Source organism: Pristiophorus japonicus, chromosome 14 (genome assembly GCF_044704955.1).
Source record: "Pristiophorus japonicus isolate sPriJap1 chromosome 14, sPriJap1.hap1, whole genome shotgun sequence".
Lineage (NCBI taxonomy): Eukaryota > Metazoa > Chordata > Chondrichthyes > Pristiophoridae > Pristiophorus > Pristiophorus japonicus.
The window spans coordinates 168,703,423-168,724,885 of NC_091990.1; the positions used below are offsets into that span (position 1 = coordinate 168,703,423).

The 21,463-nt window shown below is 47.2% G+C and overlaps 1 protein-coding gene across 1 annotated transcript in view; it reads right to left on the bottom strand.

Annotated features, from left to right (window-relative positions):
- The window catches only part of LOC139279543 (protein lin-54 homolog), a 228,533-nt gene that overhangs the window by 8,196 nt on the left and 198,874 nt on the right, over positions 1-21,463 (bottom strand). Inside the window, exon 12 of the mRNA XM_070898671.1 lies at positions 7,445-7,582. Within this exon, the coding sequence (XP_070754772.1) occupies positions 7,445-7,582 (138 nt within the window). The remainder of the gene's footprint in view (positions 1-7,444; positions 7,583-21,463) is intronic.

The following is a 21,463-nucleotide window of genomic DNA, read 5'->3' on the forward strand; positions in this document are numbered from 1 at the left end:
TAAAGAATGTAAACTGCAGGGGTGCGGAGCATCCGGACGGCCTTGTACCAATAGAGGATCCCCAGCCCAAGCACCAGCCCACACCTCCTCCAGTGACTCTGGATCAGCCTGCCTCCATTACCAGCACATGCTGTCCAAGAGAAAATCAGAACAGTGGTTGAGGTCGAAAGTTGTTCAACTCAATGCCCTTTTCCCCCACAGTTTTCTCCCCTCCTTCTGAAGGTAATGATTCCTCCTGGGGTAATTCTCCACTCTCACTCAAGTGGCTATTCTTCATGGATGAGGTTAGACGGTGCTTCCTGCTCTTGCGTTAATCTGGAGAGTTTAATGTACTATTTAATTTACTATGCTTCCAGATTCCACCCAGTCCTCACCTTTTATAGTCCACCTCTGATTCTTCCCATGTCTCTCTCCATCTTTGATAATGGGCTTTCCACGGACATGTATTACAAGTCCACACGCTCCCACAACTACCTGAATTCTGCTTTTTCCCATCTTGCTTTCTGTAAATCTCTATCCCTTTCTCTCAGTTTCTCTGTCTCTCAGTGAAGTTTTAAATTTCTCCAATTGTTGGGGAAAAAGTCGGGGTTTAGTTAAAATGCAGCAACTCCATTTCCCAGCCATCCGCAATTTTAACGCTGTTGGCTTTGGTGGCGGATGAGGCCGCCCTGAACTCTGGCAGGAGTCTCATTACTAAATGCAAATTGGATAGAATTTTAAGCTGCTCCTGAGGGGGTTGCCCAGCATTGCTGCCCTGCCAGGTGAAGTTGTCAGGGAGCCAGTGAGGTCACAAAGGTAAGTTTTTTTTTAAACTTTCCTTAGTGGGACCTGGAGGAGCAAGAGTGTTCTTCTAGGCCCCACAAGGAAAGTCTGGGCCTCTCCCTTTGCTTCCCCACACCCACAAGATCATTGCAACGCCTCCCTCCTGGACTTAACTGGCTATCGGCAGCCTTCTGACACTGACAATTTTTGTGCCCCCCCCCCCCGTTGGCCAGCTATCGTTTCCCACCAGAAACATCCAAGCAGCTGATTGGCGGCATTCAAACTCCTGCCATTCGCTCCCGCCAGTTAACCGCTGGGATTTAAAATTGGCCCCTTTGTCACATTTGTTCTGATTACTCTAAACCAATAAGGGAATAAGGGGTTATGGGGAGCGGGCAGGGAAGTGGAGCTGAGTCCATGATCGGATCAGCCATGATCGTATTAAATAGCGGAGCAGGCTCGAGGGGCCGTATGGCCAACTCCTGCTCCTATTTCTTATGTTCTTATGTACTCCGCTTTTTGCACCGGAGTTTATAAAATATTCGGAGGTTTTCTCCCACAGTAGTTAACTGTATTTGCTCTATTTCCCGGGCCTGTGCTCTTTCTCCTGCACCCTCCTCTCACAACAATCACTTGGGAATTTTAATGTGCAAGAGTGCATGGATTTAGGTGCAGGTGAGAGGTTAAAGTTGGCAAAATTGCGAGCTTGTCTGGAAGCCGGCTCAAACCTATCAACTTCCGCGTTTAACTCAGACATGTGAGGCTGCTTGAGCGCATCCTCCTCGGAGAGGCAGGTCGCGTATTAACATATGCTAATTGCTGAACTGGAGCGATATTTCAATACCCCTTTAAGTTTAATGGCGCATCCACAGAGTTTCCGGGTTTCCTGAAACTCGCCAGTGAAACCACTCTAGCCCTCTGGTCTGAACACTGACTTTAATTAATTCAGATTTTCGGTATATTCTCTATTTTCTCGACAGCAGGGAATGGTTGTGATGTGAGATGAGTCTTTCTGCATCTGGGGAAACTAAGACGGTTTGATGTTTGGTGCGGAGACCCTTTGTCAAAACACTGTGCTGGCAGTGGGGTCCTGACCTATTTTGTTTTACCCTATTTTGCGGTTTTAATTTCAAATCGACTGCAATTGCAGTACTTTATTTTTCTCTTTCTCCATTTCCGCCCATTTTCTTGCCCTTTTATTTGGATGAGCCTCTCCCGTTTTATGGCTTTTCATCATCTCACTGATCTTTTATATCATTAGTAGTTTTCTATTAAGCAGTTTGTAGGTCATTCAGCACACCAACTCTCTCACTGTTAAAGCCTCCCTGATAAAGTGCAACATCTCCACTGACACCTGGGAATCCCTGGCCAAAAACCGCCCTTAGTGGAGGAAGTGCATCCGGGAGGGCGCTGAGCACCTCGAGTCTCATCGCCGAGAGCATGCAGAAATCAAGTGCAGGCAGCGGAAGGAGCGTGCGGGAAACCTGTCCCCCCCACCCCTTCCCTCAACGACTATCTGTCCCACCTGTGACAGGGACTGTAGCTCTCGTATTGGACTGTTCAGCCACCTAAGGACTCATGTTTAGAGTGGAAGCAAGTCTTCCTCGATTCGGAGGGACTGCCTATGCTGATGATGATGATCTCTTGCTGTGATTGGTGTAACTGTCGATCCTATCCCCTCAACCCCCCCACCCCCTCTCTGTTTGCCACCCTTGTGCTTGCTTCTCGTTTTGTCTTCAGTTCTGAAAAAGGTTCCAAATACAAAATGTTTAAACCTTCTTTTCTCTTTATGTTAAGTCCTGACTCTAATGTACTGACTTACACGTGACACATGCTGAAGTCAAGGTCACTCAGGACCTGCACCTTTAATTCCAGCTCTCCAGTGCTGCACTTGCCTGAGACCTCCCTTTATATACCTCAGTGGGACAGGTATGGAATGTCTCCTGCAAGTGCACCCCTGGTGATAAGGTATGCTTATTGTTACAGGTCATATCCAATTACAGTCATGCATAGCATGGTAAGATACAGTTATATACAGTAATGTGAGATACATGACATCACCCTCCCCCAAGGTCTTATTGCCTTTATAGATTCAGTCTCTCAGGTGGTCTGCGCTCTCGCGTGGAGCGTCTTTTTGTGGTTCAGTTGTTTGCCTTGGTGCCTGTTTTTCGTTCGGTGTGATTGCTGGTATCTCGCCTGGGCTGTCTGTTGAGACTGCCCTTTCCTCAGGTTGTTCCACCTGTCTGTCCACCAGGTGTGGTGTGAGTTCCACATTGTAGTCTGCCTCTGGTTCTTCAGTATTATCAGTGAATCTACTTTTTACTTGGTCTACATGCCTCCGGCAGGTTTGGCCATTGTCCATTTGTACAACCAGTAGCCTGTTTCCCTCTTTGTCTGTTACTGTCCCTGAAAGCCATTTGGGACCCCGGCCATAGTTTAGCACAAACACTTTGTCTCCTATCTCATTCCACCTCCCCCTCGAATTTCGGTCATGGTACTCAGTTAGCTTTTGACGCTTAGCCTCAACAATTTCATGCATGTCTGGGAGGATTAATGAGAGCCTGGTCTTTAAGGTTCGTTTCATCAATAGTTGCGCGGGGGGAACCCCAGTCAACGAATGCGGACGAGATCTGTATGCCAGCAGCAGTCGCGACAGACGGCTCTGCAGCGTGGGACCTTGGATTCTGAACATGCCTTGTTTAATGATCTGCGCTGCTCGCTCAGCCTGGCAATTGGAGGCTGGCTTGAAAGGTGCCGTCTTAATGTGATTTATTCCATGGTCAACTATAAAATCGTGAAACTCTGCGCTGATGAAGCACGGACCATTATCACTGACCAATATGTCAGGAATGCTGTGCATTGCAAACATGGTTCTAAGGCTCTCCACAGTGGTGGAGGTGGTGCTGAGTTTAAAATGGTGCACTCGATCCATTTTGAAAATGCATCAACGACTACGAGGAACATTTTGCCCATGAATGGGCCCGCATAGTCTACATGCACCCGTGACCACGGTTTGGTGGGCCAGAGCAGGGGCTTAGGGGGGCCTCCCTGGGGGCATTACTGAGTTGGGCACAAAAGGTGCACCGGCGGACTCAGAGCTCCAAGTCCATGTCAATGCCAGGCCACCAGACATGAGATCTGGCTATGGCCTTCATAAGGACGATCCCCGGGTGCTCGCGATGGAGCTCCTGGACAAACGCCTCCCTGCCTCGTAAGGGCATAACTACTCAGCTACCTCACATCAGGCAGTCTGCCTGTCGTGAGAGTTCATGCATGCGTCTAAGGAAGGGTTTGACCTCCTCGGGGCAGGTAACGCGAGCCTCTGCCCAGTCACCGGTTAAAACGCATCTTTTAACTAGAGATAACGTGGGGTCGCTGGTCGTCCAGGCTCTGATTTAGCGAGTCGTCATGGGCGAACCTGTGGATTCAAAGGCATTGATTGCCATGACCATCTCACAGTCCTGTTCGTCGGACCCTTCTGTGGTCGCCAGGGGTAGCCTGCTGAGCGCGTCGGCACAGTTGTCTGTGCCTGGTCTGTGCCTTACCGTGTAGTCGTAAACCGCCAGTATGAGTTCCCACTACTGAATGCGCGCCGAGGCGTTGGCGCTGATTGCCTTGCACTCGGATAGCAGGGACATGAGGGGTTTGTGGTCGGTTTCTAATGCAAACTTGGCCCCAAAAAGGTATTGGTGCACCGTACACACATGTGAGCGCCTCCCTCTCAACCATACCATACCCGCGCTCTGCCCCCGAAAGTGACCTGGAGGCATAAGCAACAGGCTGTAATTTATCTGCATCATTGATGTGCTGTAAAACGCACTCGACCCCGTACGCTGACACATCACATGTAAGAACGAACTTTTTACCTGGGTCAAAAAAGGCTAAAACACTCTTGGAACATAGAAGGTTGCGTGCCTTATTGAAGGCGCGATCTTGGGCGTCCCCCCAAAACCAATCGCACCCCTTTCTGAGTAGCACGTGGAGAGGCTCCAGCAGCATGCTCAAGTTCTGCATAAAGTTCCCAAAGTAATTGAGCTTCTCGAGAAAGGCGCACAGTTCCGAGACATTCCGGGGCCTCGGTGCCAGGCGAATCGCTTCGGTTTTGGATTCGGTTGGGCGGATTCCATCAGCCGCAATCCTTCTGCCGAAAAATTCAACCTCAGGCGTGAGAAACAGACACTTGGATTTCTTAACTCGATCCAATCGACTTAGTACTTCCTCAAGATTGCGGAGATGAGAGTCGGTGTCCCTGCCCATGATGAGTATATCATCTTGAAACACAACCGTCCCTGGGATGGACTTGAGTAGACATGTTGCGCTGGAATATAGCAGCTGCCGACCTGATGCCGAATGGGCATCAATTGTACACAAAAAGGCCTCGATGTGTGTTGATGGTGGTGAGTAGCTTAGACTCTTCAATCAGTTCTTCCGTCATATATGCAGATGTGAGGTCAAGTTTCGAGAAAAGTTTTCTTCCAGCCATCGTGGCAAATAGGTCCTCCGCTCTGGGCAGTGGGTATTGGTCCTGTAGGGAGACTCTGTTTATGGTAGACTTGTAATCCCCACAGATTCACACGGATCCATCAGGCTTCATGACGGGGACGATGGGGCTTGCCCAGTCGCTGAATTCCACGGGAGAAATTATGCCTTCCCGCAGAAGCCGGTCCAGTACATTTTCAATATTTTCCCTCATCACATAAGGCACAGCTCTAGCCTTGTGATGGACCGGTCCGGCATTCTGTGTGATGTAGATTCTAACTTTAGTTCCTTTGAAGGTGCCCACACCTGGCTGAAAGAGATGTTCAAAATGGCTTAGAACTGTTGAGCAGGAGGTCCGTTCCTCTGACGACATGGCGTGAACATCATCCCATTTCCAATTAAGTTCTGCTAGCCAGCTTCTCCCCAATAGGGTGGGAGATCCCCGGGGACAATCCACAGGAAAAGTCTGTGCACCATCCCTTTGTGTGTGACTGAGAGCATGGCGCTGCCAAGGACTGGGACGATTTCTTTAGTATAGGTCCTTAGTTTGGTGTCAATCTTTGTGAGTTTTGGTCTGTTGCTTTTGTGCGGCCACAGCTGTTCAAATTGTTGAACGCTCATGAGGGATTGACTGACCCCCGTGTCCAGTTCCATGTTGACGGGTATCCCGTTGAGTAGAACCCTCATCATAATTGGAGGCGTTTTGGTGTAAGAACAGTGGACATTGATCGTGTTAACACACTGTACCTCGGCGTCTCGTGCACTGTTCCAACTGTCTTCTGGTCCGCTTTCCGATCCTTCCGATTCGTATACCAGCCGAGCTGCTGTTTTTCTGCACATGTGAGCCAGATGCCCTGTATAGTTGCAGTTTCTGCAAACGGCATGCTGAAATCGACACACCCTGGTTGAGTGCCTTCCCCCACCTCTCCAACATAGACCGTTTCCATTGTTTCCGAAGGATGAGCTGCGTCTGGCTGATCTCCCTTGAGCTTCTCTCAATCTGTTGTTGATTGCTCGCATTGTGGGTTGATGAGGTGTGATCGGCCGTTCATGTGGCCCTTGATTTTGATGGCTTCTGGTGCTACTGTCTGCTGTTGAAGGCCTGCTCTCCTGCCTTTGTCTGTGCGTGGGGGTAGCGGTTTGTTTCACAATGTGAACCCCTTGTTCCGATGCCTCGTTGGTTGTCATGCCGAAGTATAGATCAGCCTCGTTTCTTCTTCGCCTGCCAAGAACGTCTGTGCGACCAGTGCTGCTGCCTCTAGAGTCAAGTTCTTAGTCTCTATAAGCTTTCGGAATATGCCTGCGTGGCCTATTCCTTCAATTAAAAAAGTCTCTCAGTACTTCTCTCCTTAGTTCATCGGGCAACTCACATGAACTAGCCAGCCTCCGAAGTTCCGCCATGAAGTCGGGTATGCTTTGGTCCACACAGCGTCTGTAGTTGTAGAACCTGTGTCTGATCATGTGTAGGCTGCTCGCTGGCTTCAGGTGGTCTCTCACCAGTGTGCTCAACTCCTCGAACGACTTGCTTGCTGGTTTCTCGGATGCCAGCAGGTCTTTCATTAAAGCGTATGTTTTCGAGCCACAGCTGGTCAAGAGATGGGCTCTTCGCTTGTCTGCCTTATCGTCGCCCAGCCAGTCTTTGGTCACAAAGCTTTGCTGGAGCCTTTCTATAAAGTCATCCCAATTGTCTCCAGCATTGTATTTCTCATCTGAGCTGTTGGTAGCCATTCTGTGGATTCTGTGATCCCATAACTCGTCGCCACTGTTAAGTCCTGACTCTAATGTATTGACTTACACGAGACACATGCTGAAGTCAAGGTCACTCAGGACCTGCACCTTTAATTCCAGCTCTCCAGTGCTGCACTTGCCTGAGACCTCCCTTTATATACCTCAGTGGGACAGGTTTGGAGTGTCTCCTGCAAGTGCACCCCTGGTGGTAAGGTATGCTTATTGTTACAGGTCATATCCAGTTACAGTCATGTATAGCATGGTAAGATACAGTTATATACAGTAATGTGAGATACATGACACTTTACACATCTATATTTTCTATTTCCATTACTGCCTCTACTTACTTTCTGGGCACTACATCTAGGCTAACGCTCTCTTGTCTTCAGTACTAGGATCTTTAAAAAGTTAGTTATCGGGGGGGGGGAAAGAAAGTTCTACTTTATCTTTCACCCAATCCCTTGTGGTAGCTCACCTCGTAACATTCACAATAATTTTTCAGACATCCTGAGCGTTTGCAGTTGCAGCCCTTGTTATGTCGCAGTTTGATTTCTCCCAGCATCCCTTTGCCTATTTTTGGTCTGAAGGCTTCTGGATTCCGATCCAAACACGCCTGAAACAGCAGGAAGATGTTACTTGTTAGAAACCAAAAAATGTTCTTATCGTTCTTTCACCTGCCTCGTAACCAAATAAATTGCACACAATGCTACCTGCAAGCCAGAAATATATACATGCCAGTTGTCTGCATGTCACACAAACTTCAGTTGTTCTCGAGCAGTGTCCTGTTGTCCCACATTCGTGAAACATTGGTATCATTCTCCACTGCTGCTTCCAGAAATGGACAGCACTGCACACCGTGGGTGTGAATTCTCACCAGATCAGGAATTCACACCCGCGGTGTGCAATGGTCTTCAATGCCCGAGAGCTGCATCAGCAGGAGGTAGGAGCTGGGTGGGATCCAGGGGCATCATGTCTGCTGCTTGGAAACCAGGTATTGACATGAATTATTCTCAGCTGATCGCTACAGTAGCGGCACATTGATTGAGTGTAGACACTAGAGTTCCCGAATATGCTCAAGTTATGGCCAGGGGCACGCACAGCCAGATAGGTGCCACCAGTTATACCCTGGAGCCTGGGGAGTCCTAAGATTTGAATGATATGGGGTCCCTCTCGTGGTGCTATTCTTTGTTCATGGGGTATGTGACAAATTGGTTTGTTTTTGCTTACAATACAGTACTTAACTGCTTTATACATCGGTGCCATGCTGACAAATTTAACTGCAAAGGGAGCAGGGTTGGATGGGTGTAATGGTTACGCCATTTGGAACGGCACAGGCTGAAAAGACCAGCAAGTCTTTACCTTCCTTCTTTATTGTATGTTGGTATTCTATATTACATGTGGGGAAATCTGTTTGTAAAGCCACATTCGGCTCTGGGACCTGGTTTAAATCCTGCCCAGAGTAATCGGATATTAAATAGCCTTAAAGCTAAACAAATTGTTTGAAATAACTGTTAGCTAACATGGCAGGGCAGCTGTGGCCCGTTGCATGCACACCCTGTGCCACATGGGAACTCCGGAACACTTTGCGTGCCCTGGAAAACCACAAATGCAGGAAGTGCCACCAACTGCTCAAGCCCGAGCTCAGAGTTCCAAAGCTTGAGGAGTGGTTGGTATCACGACAGTGCAAATGGCTAACACGTTTTAGGAGGTCGTCACCATAGCTACCGGGAGTTCAGGAAGAGAGGGAGTGGATAACGATCAGGCAAACTAGGAGGAACAGGCAGGCAGTGCGGGAATATCAGTAAGGGTGATGACACCTTGGGGTGGAGTGCAGTCAGAAGCAAATCCACAGCATCATGGGGAGACTCAGCTGCACAGAGGGGTCACAACTGAAATTGTATTAGGGGATTCGAAAGTCAGGGGATAGACAAGCGTTTCTGCAACCACAGGCACGAGTCCTGAATGGTGTGTTGCCTCCCAAAGCAAGCGCTCTACTCGGAACTCCTTCACAGCAAACGAGCCAAAGGTGGGCAGAGGAAACGTTACAAGGACACCCTCAAAGCCTCCCTGATAAAGTGCAACATCCCCACCGACACCTGGGAGTCCCTGGCCAAAGACCGCCCTAAGTGGAGGAAGTGCATCCGGGAGGGCGCTGAGCACCTCGAGTCTCGTCGCCGAGAGCATGCAGAAACCAAGCGCAGGCAGCGGAAAGAGCATGCGGCAAACCAGTCCCACCCACCCTTTCCCTCAACGACTGTCTGTCCCACCTGTGACAGGGACTGTGCTCTCGTATTGGACTGTTCAGCCACCGAAGGAATCATGGAAGCCAGTCTTCCTCGATTCCGAGGGACTGCCTATGATGATGATGATGATGTTGCTTCCCTGGTGATCGGGTAAAAGATATTACTGAACGGATGCAGGATATTCTGCAGAGAGAAGGGGAACAGCCAAAAGTTGCAGTCTGTGTTGGAACCAATGTAGGAAAAGGGTTGAGGTTTTACAGGCAGAGTTTCAGGAGCTAGGAAAAAGAACAGGACCGCAAAGGTGGAGTACTCCCAGTGCCACATGCGAGTGCTTACAGAAACATGAAGGTCGTGCCGGTGAATGTGTGGGTGGAGAAGTGGTGCAGGAGGGAGGGCTTCAGATTCCTGGGGCTTTGGGACCAGTTCTGGGGCAGGAGGTTAACGAGTACCATGGCGGAGGATTTAAATTCATTTGGTTGGGGGAGGGGAACCAGGACATAACAGCCGAGACAAGGTGCATAAAAAACTAGGCAGGAAAAACAGCATCAGAATAAAAAATAGTGTAGAATGAGCAAGAATTAAGCGGTAGGAAAAAGCAAAGCAGGCTAGCATCGTGTTGGAATACATGGGGCCTTCCGAGAAGGCCTAATACCACCGGAATGCGGCGGCCATGCGGCGGTGTCGAATGGCCACCGATTATTAGTCGAATAGCCGCCGCTTGAGAAATTCTCCTCGGTGGTTTATACCGGCGGTTCCCGCTGCTGCCTAACCCTCCTCAATGTGTCATCAAAGCGGGCACCACTGATGTCATGCCCCACAAGCAAAACTGACCGTAGAAAATCTTCCAGCCACCACTCAGTGCCTCCGTCAGTGCACTGTGTTTGCAGAGTGTGTAAAATGGCGGTGTGGCCACCATTAAAAGGGGAGGGCGCACTGCCGCGGCCGTGGCCGCCATCTTTTTTTTTTGCCATCCGACTGCCAGGTCGACCCGACAATTATGCCCCCGGCTTTGGCCGGGCCGCCAACAGGTAGCATGGCATCCTCGCTGATGACTGACAGCGCTGGACACTCCGCCCACCCCCACTTCCGCCCCTCTTATGGCTAAAAACATGATTAAGAAAAGGAAGATAGACTATGAAAGTAAACTAGCACAAAATATAAAACAGATAGAAAACGTTTCTATAGGTATATAAAAAGGAAAAGAGTGGCTAAAGTAAATGTTGGTCCCTTAGAGGATGAGACCGGAGAATTAGTAATGGGGAACATGGAGATGGCAGAAACTCTGAACAAATATTTTGTATCAGTCTTTATGGTAGAGGACACTAACAATATCCCAACAGTGGATAGTCAAGGGGCGATAGAGGGAGAGGAACTTAACACAATCACAATCTCTAAGGAGGTGGTACTCAGAAAGATAATGCGACTAAAGGCAGATAAATCCATTGGACCTGATGGCTTGCATCCTCGGGTCTTAAGAGAAGTAGCGGCAGGGATAGTGGATGCACTGGTTGTAATTTCCCAAAATTCCCTGGATTCTGGGGAGGTCCCAGCAGATTGGAAAACTGCAAATGTAATGTCCCTATTGATATGTCCTTACTATACAGCAAAAAATGCACACGAGGCCCATACTTGAGAGAAGGTCACTCTGTGACCAGTTACCTTTATTACCAAGACCTCAAGTGATCAAGGTGGGTGGAGCTTTCCCTCTTATACCTGGAAGTCCAGGTTAGGAGTGTCTCCCACAAGTTCACCCCTTGTGGTCAATGTTCTCAAGGTGTACAACTTAGGTCAGCTTATACATGGGTTACAATGATAGTTGAATACGTGACATCACCTCCCCCCCAAAGTCTTATTGGGATCACAGGTTAAGTCTCTCTGGTGGTTTACGCTCCCTTGTAGAGCGCCTGAGTTGGGGCTCTGGTTGTTGGGCGCTGGCCTGAGTGTCTGCTGTTTGTGGTGCCTCAGGCCTGTCCAGACTGCCCACAGTGACTGGGCTCTCCTCCACTTGGTTCTGGTGTTCGGTCACCTGTGGTGGAGTAAACTCTACGTCGTGTTCTTCCTCTGCTTCTTCTATGGGGTTGCTGAACCTCCTTTTAGTTTGATCCACGTGTTTGATTTGTCCATTGGTAAGTTTAACTACCAAAACTCTATTCCCCTCATTGGCAATCACAGTGCCTGCAAGCCATTTGGGCCCTGCAGCTTAATTAAGGACAAAAACAGGGTCATTGACATCAATACATCGCGCCCTCGCATTCCTGTCATAGTAGTCACATTGTGACTGACGCCTGCTCTCAATGATTTCTTTCATAGTAGGGTGTATAAGGGATAACCTGGTTTTCATTAGCAGCTCTGCGGGTGGAACCCCTGTGAGCGAGTGTGATCAGGATCTATTGGCCAACAGGAGGTGTGATAAGCGGCTTTGTAGGGAAACCCCTTGGATTCTGAGCATCCCCTGTTTGATTATCTGCACTGCTCGTTCCGCCTGGCCGTTTGAAGCCAGCTTGAACGGTGCCGTTCTGACATGGTTGATTCCATTGCCTGCCATGAAGTCCTGGTTTCAGTGCTTGTGAAGCATGGGCCATTGTCGCTGGCCAAGACATCCGGTAGACCATGGGCGGCGAACATTGCCCGTAGACTTTAACCGTGGCAGAGGATGTGCTTGAATTTAAAATGGCACACTCAATCCATTTGGAGTAGGCGTCTACTACAACCAAAAACATTTTTCCCATGAAAGGACCTGCATAGTCCACATGGATGCGTGACCATGGCTTGGCAGGCCAGGACCAGGGGCTAAGGGGGGCTTCCCTGGGTGCTTTGCCCAGCTGAGCACATGTGTTGCACCTGCGAACACAAAGTTCCAGGTCTGCATCTATCCCTGGCCACCAAACGTGTAACCTGGCAATTGCCTTCATCATGACAATGCCCGGGTGCTCATTGTGAAGTTCTCTGATAAACACCTCTCTGCCCATCTGGGGCATGACTACTCGGTTTCCCCAAAGTAGGCAATCGGCCTGAATCATGAGTTCATCCTTGCGTCTATGAAACGGTTTAAATTCTTCAGGGCATGCCCCGTACGTGGCTGCCCAGTCCCCATTTAGGACACATTTCTTAACTAAAGACAGTAGCGGGTCTTTATTTGTCCAGACTTTAATCTGACGGGCGTCACAGGTGAGGCTTCGCACTCGAAAGCTTCAACAGCCATGACCATCTCAGCATCATGCTCAGTTGCCCCCTCAGTGGTAGCTAGTGGGAGCCTGTTGAGTGCATTGGCGCAGTTTTCAGTGCCCGGTCTGTGCCGAATTGTGTAGTCATAGGCGGCTAACGTAAGTGCCCACCTCTGTATGTGGGCCGATGCGTTTGCATTTATGGCCTTGTTGTCGGTCAAAAGGGACGTTAGTGTTTTTGATCTCTCTCCAGCTCAAATTTCCTACCAAACAGGTATTGGTGCATTTTTTTTACTGCATATACACATGCTAGGGCTTCCTTTTCTACCATCCCGTTGCCCCTTTCTGCCTGGGACAGACTTCTGGAGGCATAAGCTACCGGCCTGTAACTGACCATAGGCATTCGCATGCTGCAACACACACCCGACCCCATAAGACGACACATCGCACGTTAACACAAGGTTCTTACACGGGTCATATAACGTTAACAGTTTGTTGGAGCATAACAAATTGCGTGCTCTATCAAAAGCCCTTTCCTGGCTGTCCCCCCAGACCCAATCACGACCTTTGCGTAGGAGCACGTGTAGCGGCTCTAACAGCGTGCTCAATTTGGGAAGAAAGTTACCAAAATAGTTCAGGAGCCCCAGGAACGAACGCATCTCTGACATATTGTGGGGTCTGTGTGCTCTCTGGATCACTTCCGTTTTGGATGCAGTAGGTCTGATCCCGTCTGCTGCTACCCACCTCCCCAGGAATTCTACCTCTGGAGTTAGAAGACGCACTTCGCCTTTTTCAGTCGCAGCCCTACCCGGTCCAGTCTGCATAGCACCTCCTCCAGGTTGTGGAGGTGTTCTTCAGTATCACAACCTGTGATGAGGATGTCGTCTTGAAAAACCACCGTCCTTGGAATCGACTTGAGGAGGCTTTCCATATTTCGCTGAAAGATCGTGGCGGTCGAACGAATCCCGAAAGGACATCTGTTATACTCAAACAACCCCTTGTGTGTCGTGATGGTGGTCAGCTTCTTCGACTCACTCGCCAGCTCCTGGGTCATGTAAGCTGAGGTCAGGTCCAATTTTGAAAAAAGTTTGCCACCGGACAGCGTCGCAAAGAGGTCCTCTGCTCTCGGTAGCGGGTACTGGTCTTGGAGTGACACCCAATTGATGGTGGCCTTGTAATCGCCACATATCCTGACCGACCCATCCGCCTTGAGCACCGGCACGATTGGGCTCACCCAGTCACTGAATTCGACTGGCGAGATGATGTTTTCCCTCAGCAGGCGGTCCAATTCGCATTCTATCTTTTCCCGCATCACGTACGACACCGCTCTGGCCTTGTGGTGTACTGGCCTGGCGTCCGGGTTTATGTGGATCACTACCTTGGCCCCATGAAAGTGCCGATGCCGGGTTGAAATAATGAGTCAAATTTGTCCAGGACCTGTGAGCATGATACTCACTCCACAGAAGAAATTGCATTGACATCGCCCCATTTCCAGTTCATGACAGCAAGCCAACTCCTCCCCAGTAGTGTGGGACTGTCCCCCGGGACAATCCAGAGTGGCAACCTGTTCTTCGAATCTTTGTGGGTCACGACTACCGTGGCGCTGCCTAGCACCGGAATGATCTCCTTTGTTTGTGTCCGTAGCTGTGCGTCAATCGGCAATAATTTTGGCCTCCTGGCCTTGGATACCCACAACCTTTCAAACTGTTTGATACTCATCAGGGACTGGCTGGCCCCCGTGTCTAGCTCCATTAATACTGGGATACCACTGAGGAACACTTTCATCATTATCGGTGGCGTCCTGGCATGTAAACTGTATATGTGCTCCACATGAACTCGCTGAACTTCAGCTTCCAGCAATTTTCCCCAGTATTCATTTGACCTCGTAGGGCTTACATCAGGCCCGTCCTCCTCGTACATCAACCTGGCTGCAGGCTTCCTGCACATACGCGCCAAGTGACCGCTGACGTTGCACTTTCTGCAGGTATATTGCTGATAGCTGCAAGCTCTGGCTGGGTGTTTGCCACCACACCTCCAGCATGAGCTGGAGGCCCCATTGTTGGAAACAAAAGGTCCATTACCAGTCGATCGTCTCTGACTGTCTCTGTGACTGTCCTTAAGCGCACCATTAACAGGTGTTGATGGCCCCATTACTGGCCGCATTATCCATTGCGATGGCATGAATCGCCGTTCAGCTAGCCATTGTCTCTGTTGAATTCCCCCTTTGGGTTCGACTACATGCTGCGGCATGTCCGGTTGTCCCTGTCTGCCTAGAGAACTGTGTGTCGCGTTAACAATGTTGACTCCCTGGTCGTTTGCCGCATTTGAGCCAAGATTTTTGTCATACATCATTCTGGTCTCTTCCTCCCCTGAGATAAATGTCTGGGCTATCAGAGCCGCCGCTTCCAAGGTCAAGTCTTTGGTCTCAATCAGTTTCCTGAAAACCCCAGCGTGCCCGATGCCCTCAATGAAAAAGTCTCGCAGCATCTCCGCTCTGCATGCATCTGGGAATTTACATAGGCTCGCCAGTCGCCGGAGATCTGCCACGAAGTCTGGAACGCTTTTCCCTTCTCGCCGCCGGTGCGTATAAAACCGGTGTCTTGCCATGTGCATGCTGCTCGCCGGTTTAAGGTGTTCCCCGATCAACTTACTGAACTCTTCGAACGTCTTGTCCGCCAGCTTCTCTGGCGCTAGAAGGTCCTTCATCAGGGAGTACGTCCTGGATCCACAAACCGTCAGGAGATGAGCCCTGTGTTTGTCGGCCGAATCCTGTCCCAACCATTCCTTAGTGACAAAACTTTGCTGTAGTCTCTCAATAAAGTCGTCCCAATCATCACCAACACAGTACCTCTCTTCTGTGCTGCTAGTGGCCATGCTTGCGTCGTTTAATCCCAGTTTTTTGTCGCCAATGATATGTCCTTACTATACAGTATAAATGCACACGAGGCCCATACTTGAGAGAAGGTCACTCTGTGACCAGTAATCTTTATTACCAAGACCTCAAGTGATCAAGGTGGGTGGAGCTTCCCCTTTTATACCTGAAGTCCAGGTTAGGAGTGTCTCCCACAAGTTCACCCCTTGTGGTCAATGCTCTCAAGGTGTACAACTTAGGTCAGCTTATACATAGGTTACAATGATAGTTGAATACATGACACCTATTTAAAAAAGGAGGCAGACAAAAAGTAGGAAACTATAGACCAGTTAGCCTAACATCTGTGGTTGGGAAAATATTGGAGTCCATTATTAAAGAAGCAGTAGCAAGACATTTGGAAAAGCATAATTCGGTCAGGCAGAGTCAGCATGGATTTATGAAGGGGAAGTCTTGTTTGACAAATTTGCTGGAATTCTTTGAGGATGTAACGAAGAGGGTGGATAAAGGGGAACCAATGGATGTGGTGTATTTGGACTTCCAGAAGGCATTTGACAAGGTGCCACATAAAAGGTTACTGCACAAGATAAAAGTTCAAGGGGTTGGGGGTAATATATTAGCATGGATAGAGGACTGGCTAACGAACAGAAAACAGAGAGTCGGGATAAATGGTTCACTCTCTGGTTGGCAACCAGTAACTAGTGGGATGCCGCAGGGGTCAGTGCTGGGACCCCAACTATTTACAATCTATATTAACAACTTGGAAGAAGGGACCGAGTGTAACGTAGCCAAGTTTGTTGACGATACAAAGATGGGAGGAAAAGCCATGTGTGAGGAGGACACAAAAAATCTGCAAAAGAACATAGACAGGCTAAATGAGTGGGCAAAAATTTGGCAGATGGAGTATAATGTTGGAAAGTGTGAGGTCATGCACTTTGGCAGAAAAAAATCAAAGAGCAAGTTATTATTTAAATGGAGAAAGATTGCAAAGTGCTGCAGTACAGCGGGACCTGGGGGTACTTGTGCATGAAACACAAAAAGATAGTAAGCAGGTACAGCAAGTGATCAGGAAGGCCAATGGAATCTTGGCCTTTATTGAAAAGGGAATGGAGTATAAAAGCAGGGAAGTCTTGCTACAACTATATAAGGTATTGGTGAGGCCACACCTGGAATACTGCGTGCAGTTTTGGTTTCCACATCTACGAAAGGATATCCTTTGGAGGCATTTCAGAGAAGGTTCACTAGGTTGATTCCGGGGGTTGACTTATGAGGAAAGGTTGAGTAGGTTGGGCCTCTACTCATTGGAATTCAGAAGAATGAGAGGTGATCTTATCAAAACGTATAAGATTATGAAAGGGCTTGACAAGGTGGATGCAGAGAGGATGTTTCCACTGATAGGGGAGACGAGAACTAGAGGGCACGATCTTAGAATATGGGGCCACCCATTTAAAACTGAGATGAGGAGAAATTTATTTTCTCAGAGGATTGTGGATCTGTCGAATTCGCTGCCTCAGAGAGCTGTGGAAGCTGGGACGTTGAATAAACTTAAGACAGAGATAGGCAGTTTCTTAAGGGGATAAGGGGTTAAGGGGAGCGGGCAGGGAAGTGGACCTGAGTCCATGATCGGATCAGCCATGATCGTATTGAATGGTGGAGCAGGTTCGAGGGGCCGTATGGCCTACTCTTACTCCTATTTCTTATGTTCTTATTTCTTATGATTAATGAGGGACAGCCAGCATGAATTTGTTAAAGGTAAATAGTGTCTGATTAACCTGCAGTAGATGTGTATATGGACTTTCAAAAGGCATTTGATAAAGTATCACATAACAGACTTGTTCAAAAAATAGTACATAGGATTAAAGTGGTAATTTGGGTATGTAATTGGCTAAGGGATAGAAAGCAGAGGACAGTGTTCTTTTTCTGACTGGAGAAAAGTATGCAGTGGGGTCCCCCAGGAACCTAGGACTATATATATACCTCTATATGTTTTTTGACCTGGACTTGGGTATAGGCAGTACAATTTTGAAGTTTGCGGATGAGACAAAGCTAAACAATGTAGTATGTAGTGAGGAAGAGAGTAGCAGAATTCAGGAGGACATAAATAAACTGGTAAAATGGGCAGATGCAATTTAATGCGACGAAGTCTGAAGTAGTGCACAACATGGTGTGGTGGAACAAGGTGGAGAGGCAGTATCATCTAAATGGTACTATTTTGAGGGAGGTGCAAGAGCAGAGAGATAGTCACAAATCGTTGAAGGTGGCAGGGCAAGTTGATAAGGTGGTTAAGAAAGCGTATGGAGTACTTGGCTTTGTAAATAGGGGCACTGAATACAAAAACAAGAAAGTCATGCTAAACCTTTACAAATCTCTGGTTAGGCCTAGTTAGGTGTACAATTCTGGGCATCATACTTTAGGAAGGATGTCAAGGCCTTGGAAAGGCTACAGAGGAGGTTTACTAGGATGATACCAGGGATGAGAGGCTATGGGCCTGAATTTGTGGTCGGAGGCTTCCCGCAGGCGAATGTCTCCAAACCGCAAGAAAAGTACGAACCTACCTGATGATCCCGGAGGTTCGAACACCTGCGTTGTTGGATCTCTACACGTTCGCATGTGTAAAGGCCCACGTGTTCCAGGGCACATGCGGTCGGCAAGGGCCCCGGGACCACGTGGGCCAGACCAACCAATCAAAAATGGGGAGCCCCATTATGCTTACGGGGATTCCATTTACGTATGGAATGGCCATAAGCATGAATAGGAATCCCCTAAAAAATACAATTACACGATCGTTAAATAAAAATAAATCATTACATGATTAACACAATTAATTAAAATACAATTAAATTAAACATTTAAAACAAAAATAAAATGTTTTGAAAAATAAATGTAAATGTTTTAAAGGGGCTAAAAATAACATATTACTAATTTCAAAGTTTTTTTATGTTTAAATAATTTTTAAAAATAATTTTAATATTTATTTAAACTCTTACACTGGTAAAAGGCGGCCATACACCTTCTTGTAGCGGGCGTAAGAGATTCACGGGCACTCACTGGGCAGTAGTTGGGCAAATAACGCAACTCCCCGCCAGCATTTCCCGGGGATGCAGTGGATCTGTCAAGCTGAAACTTGACAGATCGCAAGTTCCAGGTTTTTGCGCGTACGCACGCATGCCGAACCCAGTCACAGGGCCCAGAAACTCTGGGCATGTGTGTATATGGAAAGATTGGAGAAGCTGGGATTGCTCTCCTTCGAGCAGAGAAGCTCAGGGGAGATTTAATAGAGGCGTTCAAAATTATGAGGGGTCTTGATAGAATAGTTGGGGAGAAATGGGTTTCTATTGGCAGGACAGTTAGTAACCAGAGAACACAGATTTAAAATAATTGGCAAAAAAGCCAGGGGAGAGCTGAGAATTTTTCTTTACTCCGTGAGTCATAAGGATCTGTAATGCATTGTCTGAAAGGATTGTGAAAACAGATTCAATAATAACTTCCGGATGGGAATTGGATCTCTACTTAAAAAAGGAAAAAGATGCAGGGCTATGGGGAAAGAGCAGTGGACTGGGTCTAATTGGTAGCTCTTTCAAAATGATGATTTTTTTTTGATAGAACAAGTAAGGAGAAACTATTTCGTCCAGCAAGTGGGTCGATACCAGAGGTTATAGATTTAAAATAATTGGCAAAATAAGTAGAGGGGAGGTGAGGATACATTTTTCACACAAAGATCTGGAACCGACTACCTAAGAGTAGTGGCAACAGATTCCCTAGGAAATGTCAAAAGGCAGTTGAACATGTACTTGAAGAGGACTAATTTACGGGGTTATGGGGAAAAAGCTGGAGTGTGGGACTAGACTGGACAGCACAAACAACACGCCAAATGGACTTCTTCTGTGCTGTAAGGTTATGATAATATTAATTCTATGCTATCCTATACTATTAATAATATAATTCTAAAAGAATAATAAAGAGAGGGAAGATAAATTATGAAAGTAAACTAGCACGAAATATAAAAACTGATAGTAAAAGTTTCTACAGGTACATAAAAAGGAAAAGAGTAGCTAAAGTAAACGTTGGTCTCCCAGAGGATGAGACTTGGGAATTAATAATGGGGAACAGAGAAATGGCAGAGACTTTGAACAAATATTTTGTATTGGTCTTCACGGTAGAAGACACTAAAAACATCCCAATAGTGGATAATCAAGGGGCTATAGGGAGGGAGGAACTTAATACTATCACTCTCGCTAAATAATGGGACTAGAGGCAGACAAGTCCCCTGGACCTGATGGCTTACATCCTAGGGTCTTAAAAGAAGTGGCTGCAGAGATAGTGGATGTATTGGTTGTAATCTACCAAAATTCCTTGGATTCTGGGGAAGTCCCAGTAGAATGGAAAACTGCAAATGTAACGCCCCATTAAAAAAAGGAGGCAGACAGAAAGCAGGAAACTATAGACCTGTTAGCCTAACATCTGTCGTTGGGAAAATGCTGGAGTCCATTAAGGAATCAGTAGCAGGACATTTGGAAAAGCATGATTAATCAAGCAGAGTCAGCATGGTTTTATGAAAGGGAAATCATGTTTGACAAATTTGCTTGAGTTCTTTGAGGATGTAACGAGCAGGGTGGATAAGGGAGAACCAGTGGATGTGGTGTATTTGAATATCCAGAAAGCATTCGATAAAGTGCCACATAAAAGATTACTGCATAAGATAAAAGTTCACGGGGTTGGGGGTAATATATCAGCATGGATAGAGGATTGGCTCGAAAACAGAAAACAGAGAGTTGGGATCAATGAATCATTTTCCGGTTGGCAAACAGTAACTAGTAGGGTGCTGCAGGGATCGGTGCTGGGTCCTCAACTGTTTACAATCTATATTAATGATTTGGATGAATGGACTGAGTGTAATGTAGCCAAGTTTGCTGATGATACAAAGATAGGTGGGAAAGCAAATTGTGAGAAGGACACAAAAAATCTGTAAAGGGATATAGACAGGCGAAGTGAGTGGGCAAAATTTTGGCAGATGGAGTATACTGTGGGAAAATGTGAGGTTATCCACTTTGACAGCAAAAATAGAAAAACAAATTATAATTTAAATGGAGAAAAATTGCAAAGTGCTGAAGTACAGAGGGACTGGGGTCCTTGTGCATGAAACACAAAATGTGAGTATGCAGGTACAGCAAGTAATCAGGAAGGCAAATGGAATGTTGGCCTTTATTGCAAGGGGGATAGAGTATAAAAGCAGAGAAGTCCTGCTACAACTGTACAGGGTATTAGTGAGGCCACACCTAGAGTACTGCGTATAGTTTTGGTCTCCGTATTTAAGGAAGGATATACTTGCATTGGAAGCTGTTCAGAGAAGGTTCACTAGCTTGATTCCGGAGATGACTGGGTTGACTTATGAAAATAGTTGAGTAGGTTGGGCCTATACACATTGGAGTTCAGAAGAATGAGAGGTGATCTTATCAAAACATATAAGATAAGGGGCTCGACTAGGTGGATGCAGAGAGGATATTTCCACTCATAAGGGAAACTAACACTAGAGGGCATAGTCTGAGAATAAGGGGCCACCTATTTAAAACTGAGATGAGGAGGAATTTCCTCTCTCAGGATTGTAAATCTGTGGAATTTGCTGCCCCAGAGATCTGTGGAGGCTGGGTCATTGAATATATTTAAGGCAGAGATAGACAGATTTTTGAGTGATAAGGGAGTAAAGGATTATGGGAAGTGGGTAAGGAAGTGGAGCTGAGGCTATGATCAGATCAGCCATGATCGTATTAAATGGTGGGGCAGGCTCAACGGGCCATATGGCCTACTCCTGCTCCTATTTCTTATGTTCTTTTAATACAAATTTTATCTGTATGCTGGCAGTAGATATAATATGGAAAATAAATTTGGACAGTAATCCAGTTCCTTGTGGGCTTTTGCTCAAAGTCAAAATGGCCTGTGACTCAGCAAATGCTACAAAATGGCCAGTGTAAGGGTGCTCTTCTGAGATTAATGCTGAAGTAAATCTCTGGGGCAGAAATAGGAAGTGCTTTATTCGGCATCTAACTGCCTAATCCACGAACCCTTTATGCGAGTACTGGGTGTCCTAAAAGGAAAATATTTCCTTCCCCAGCACTAACTTCCCTCATATTAATGAGCTCAATAATCACAAAACAATCCTCCTTCCTATCTAAAAGGCAGCATTAGTGTGCAAAATTAAAGCACATGGTATTGGGGGCAAT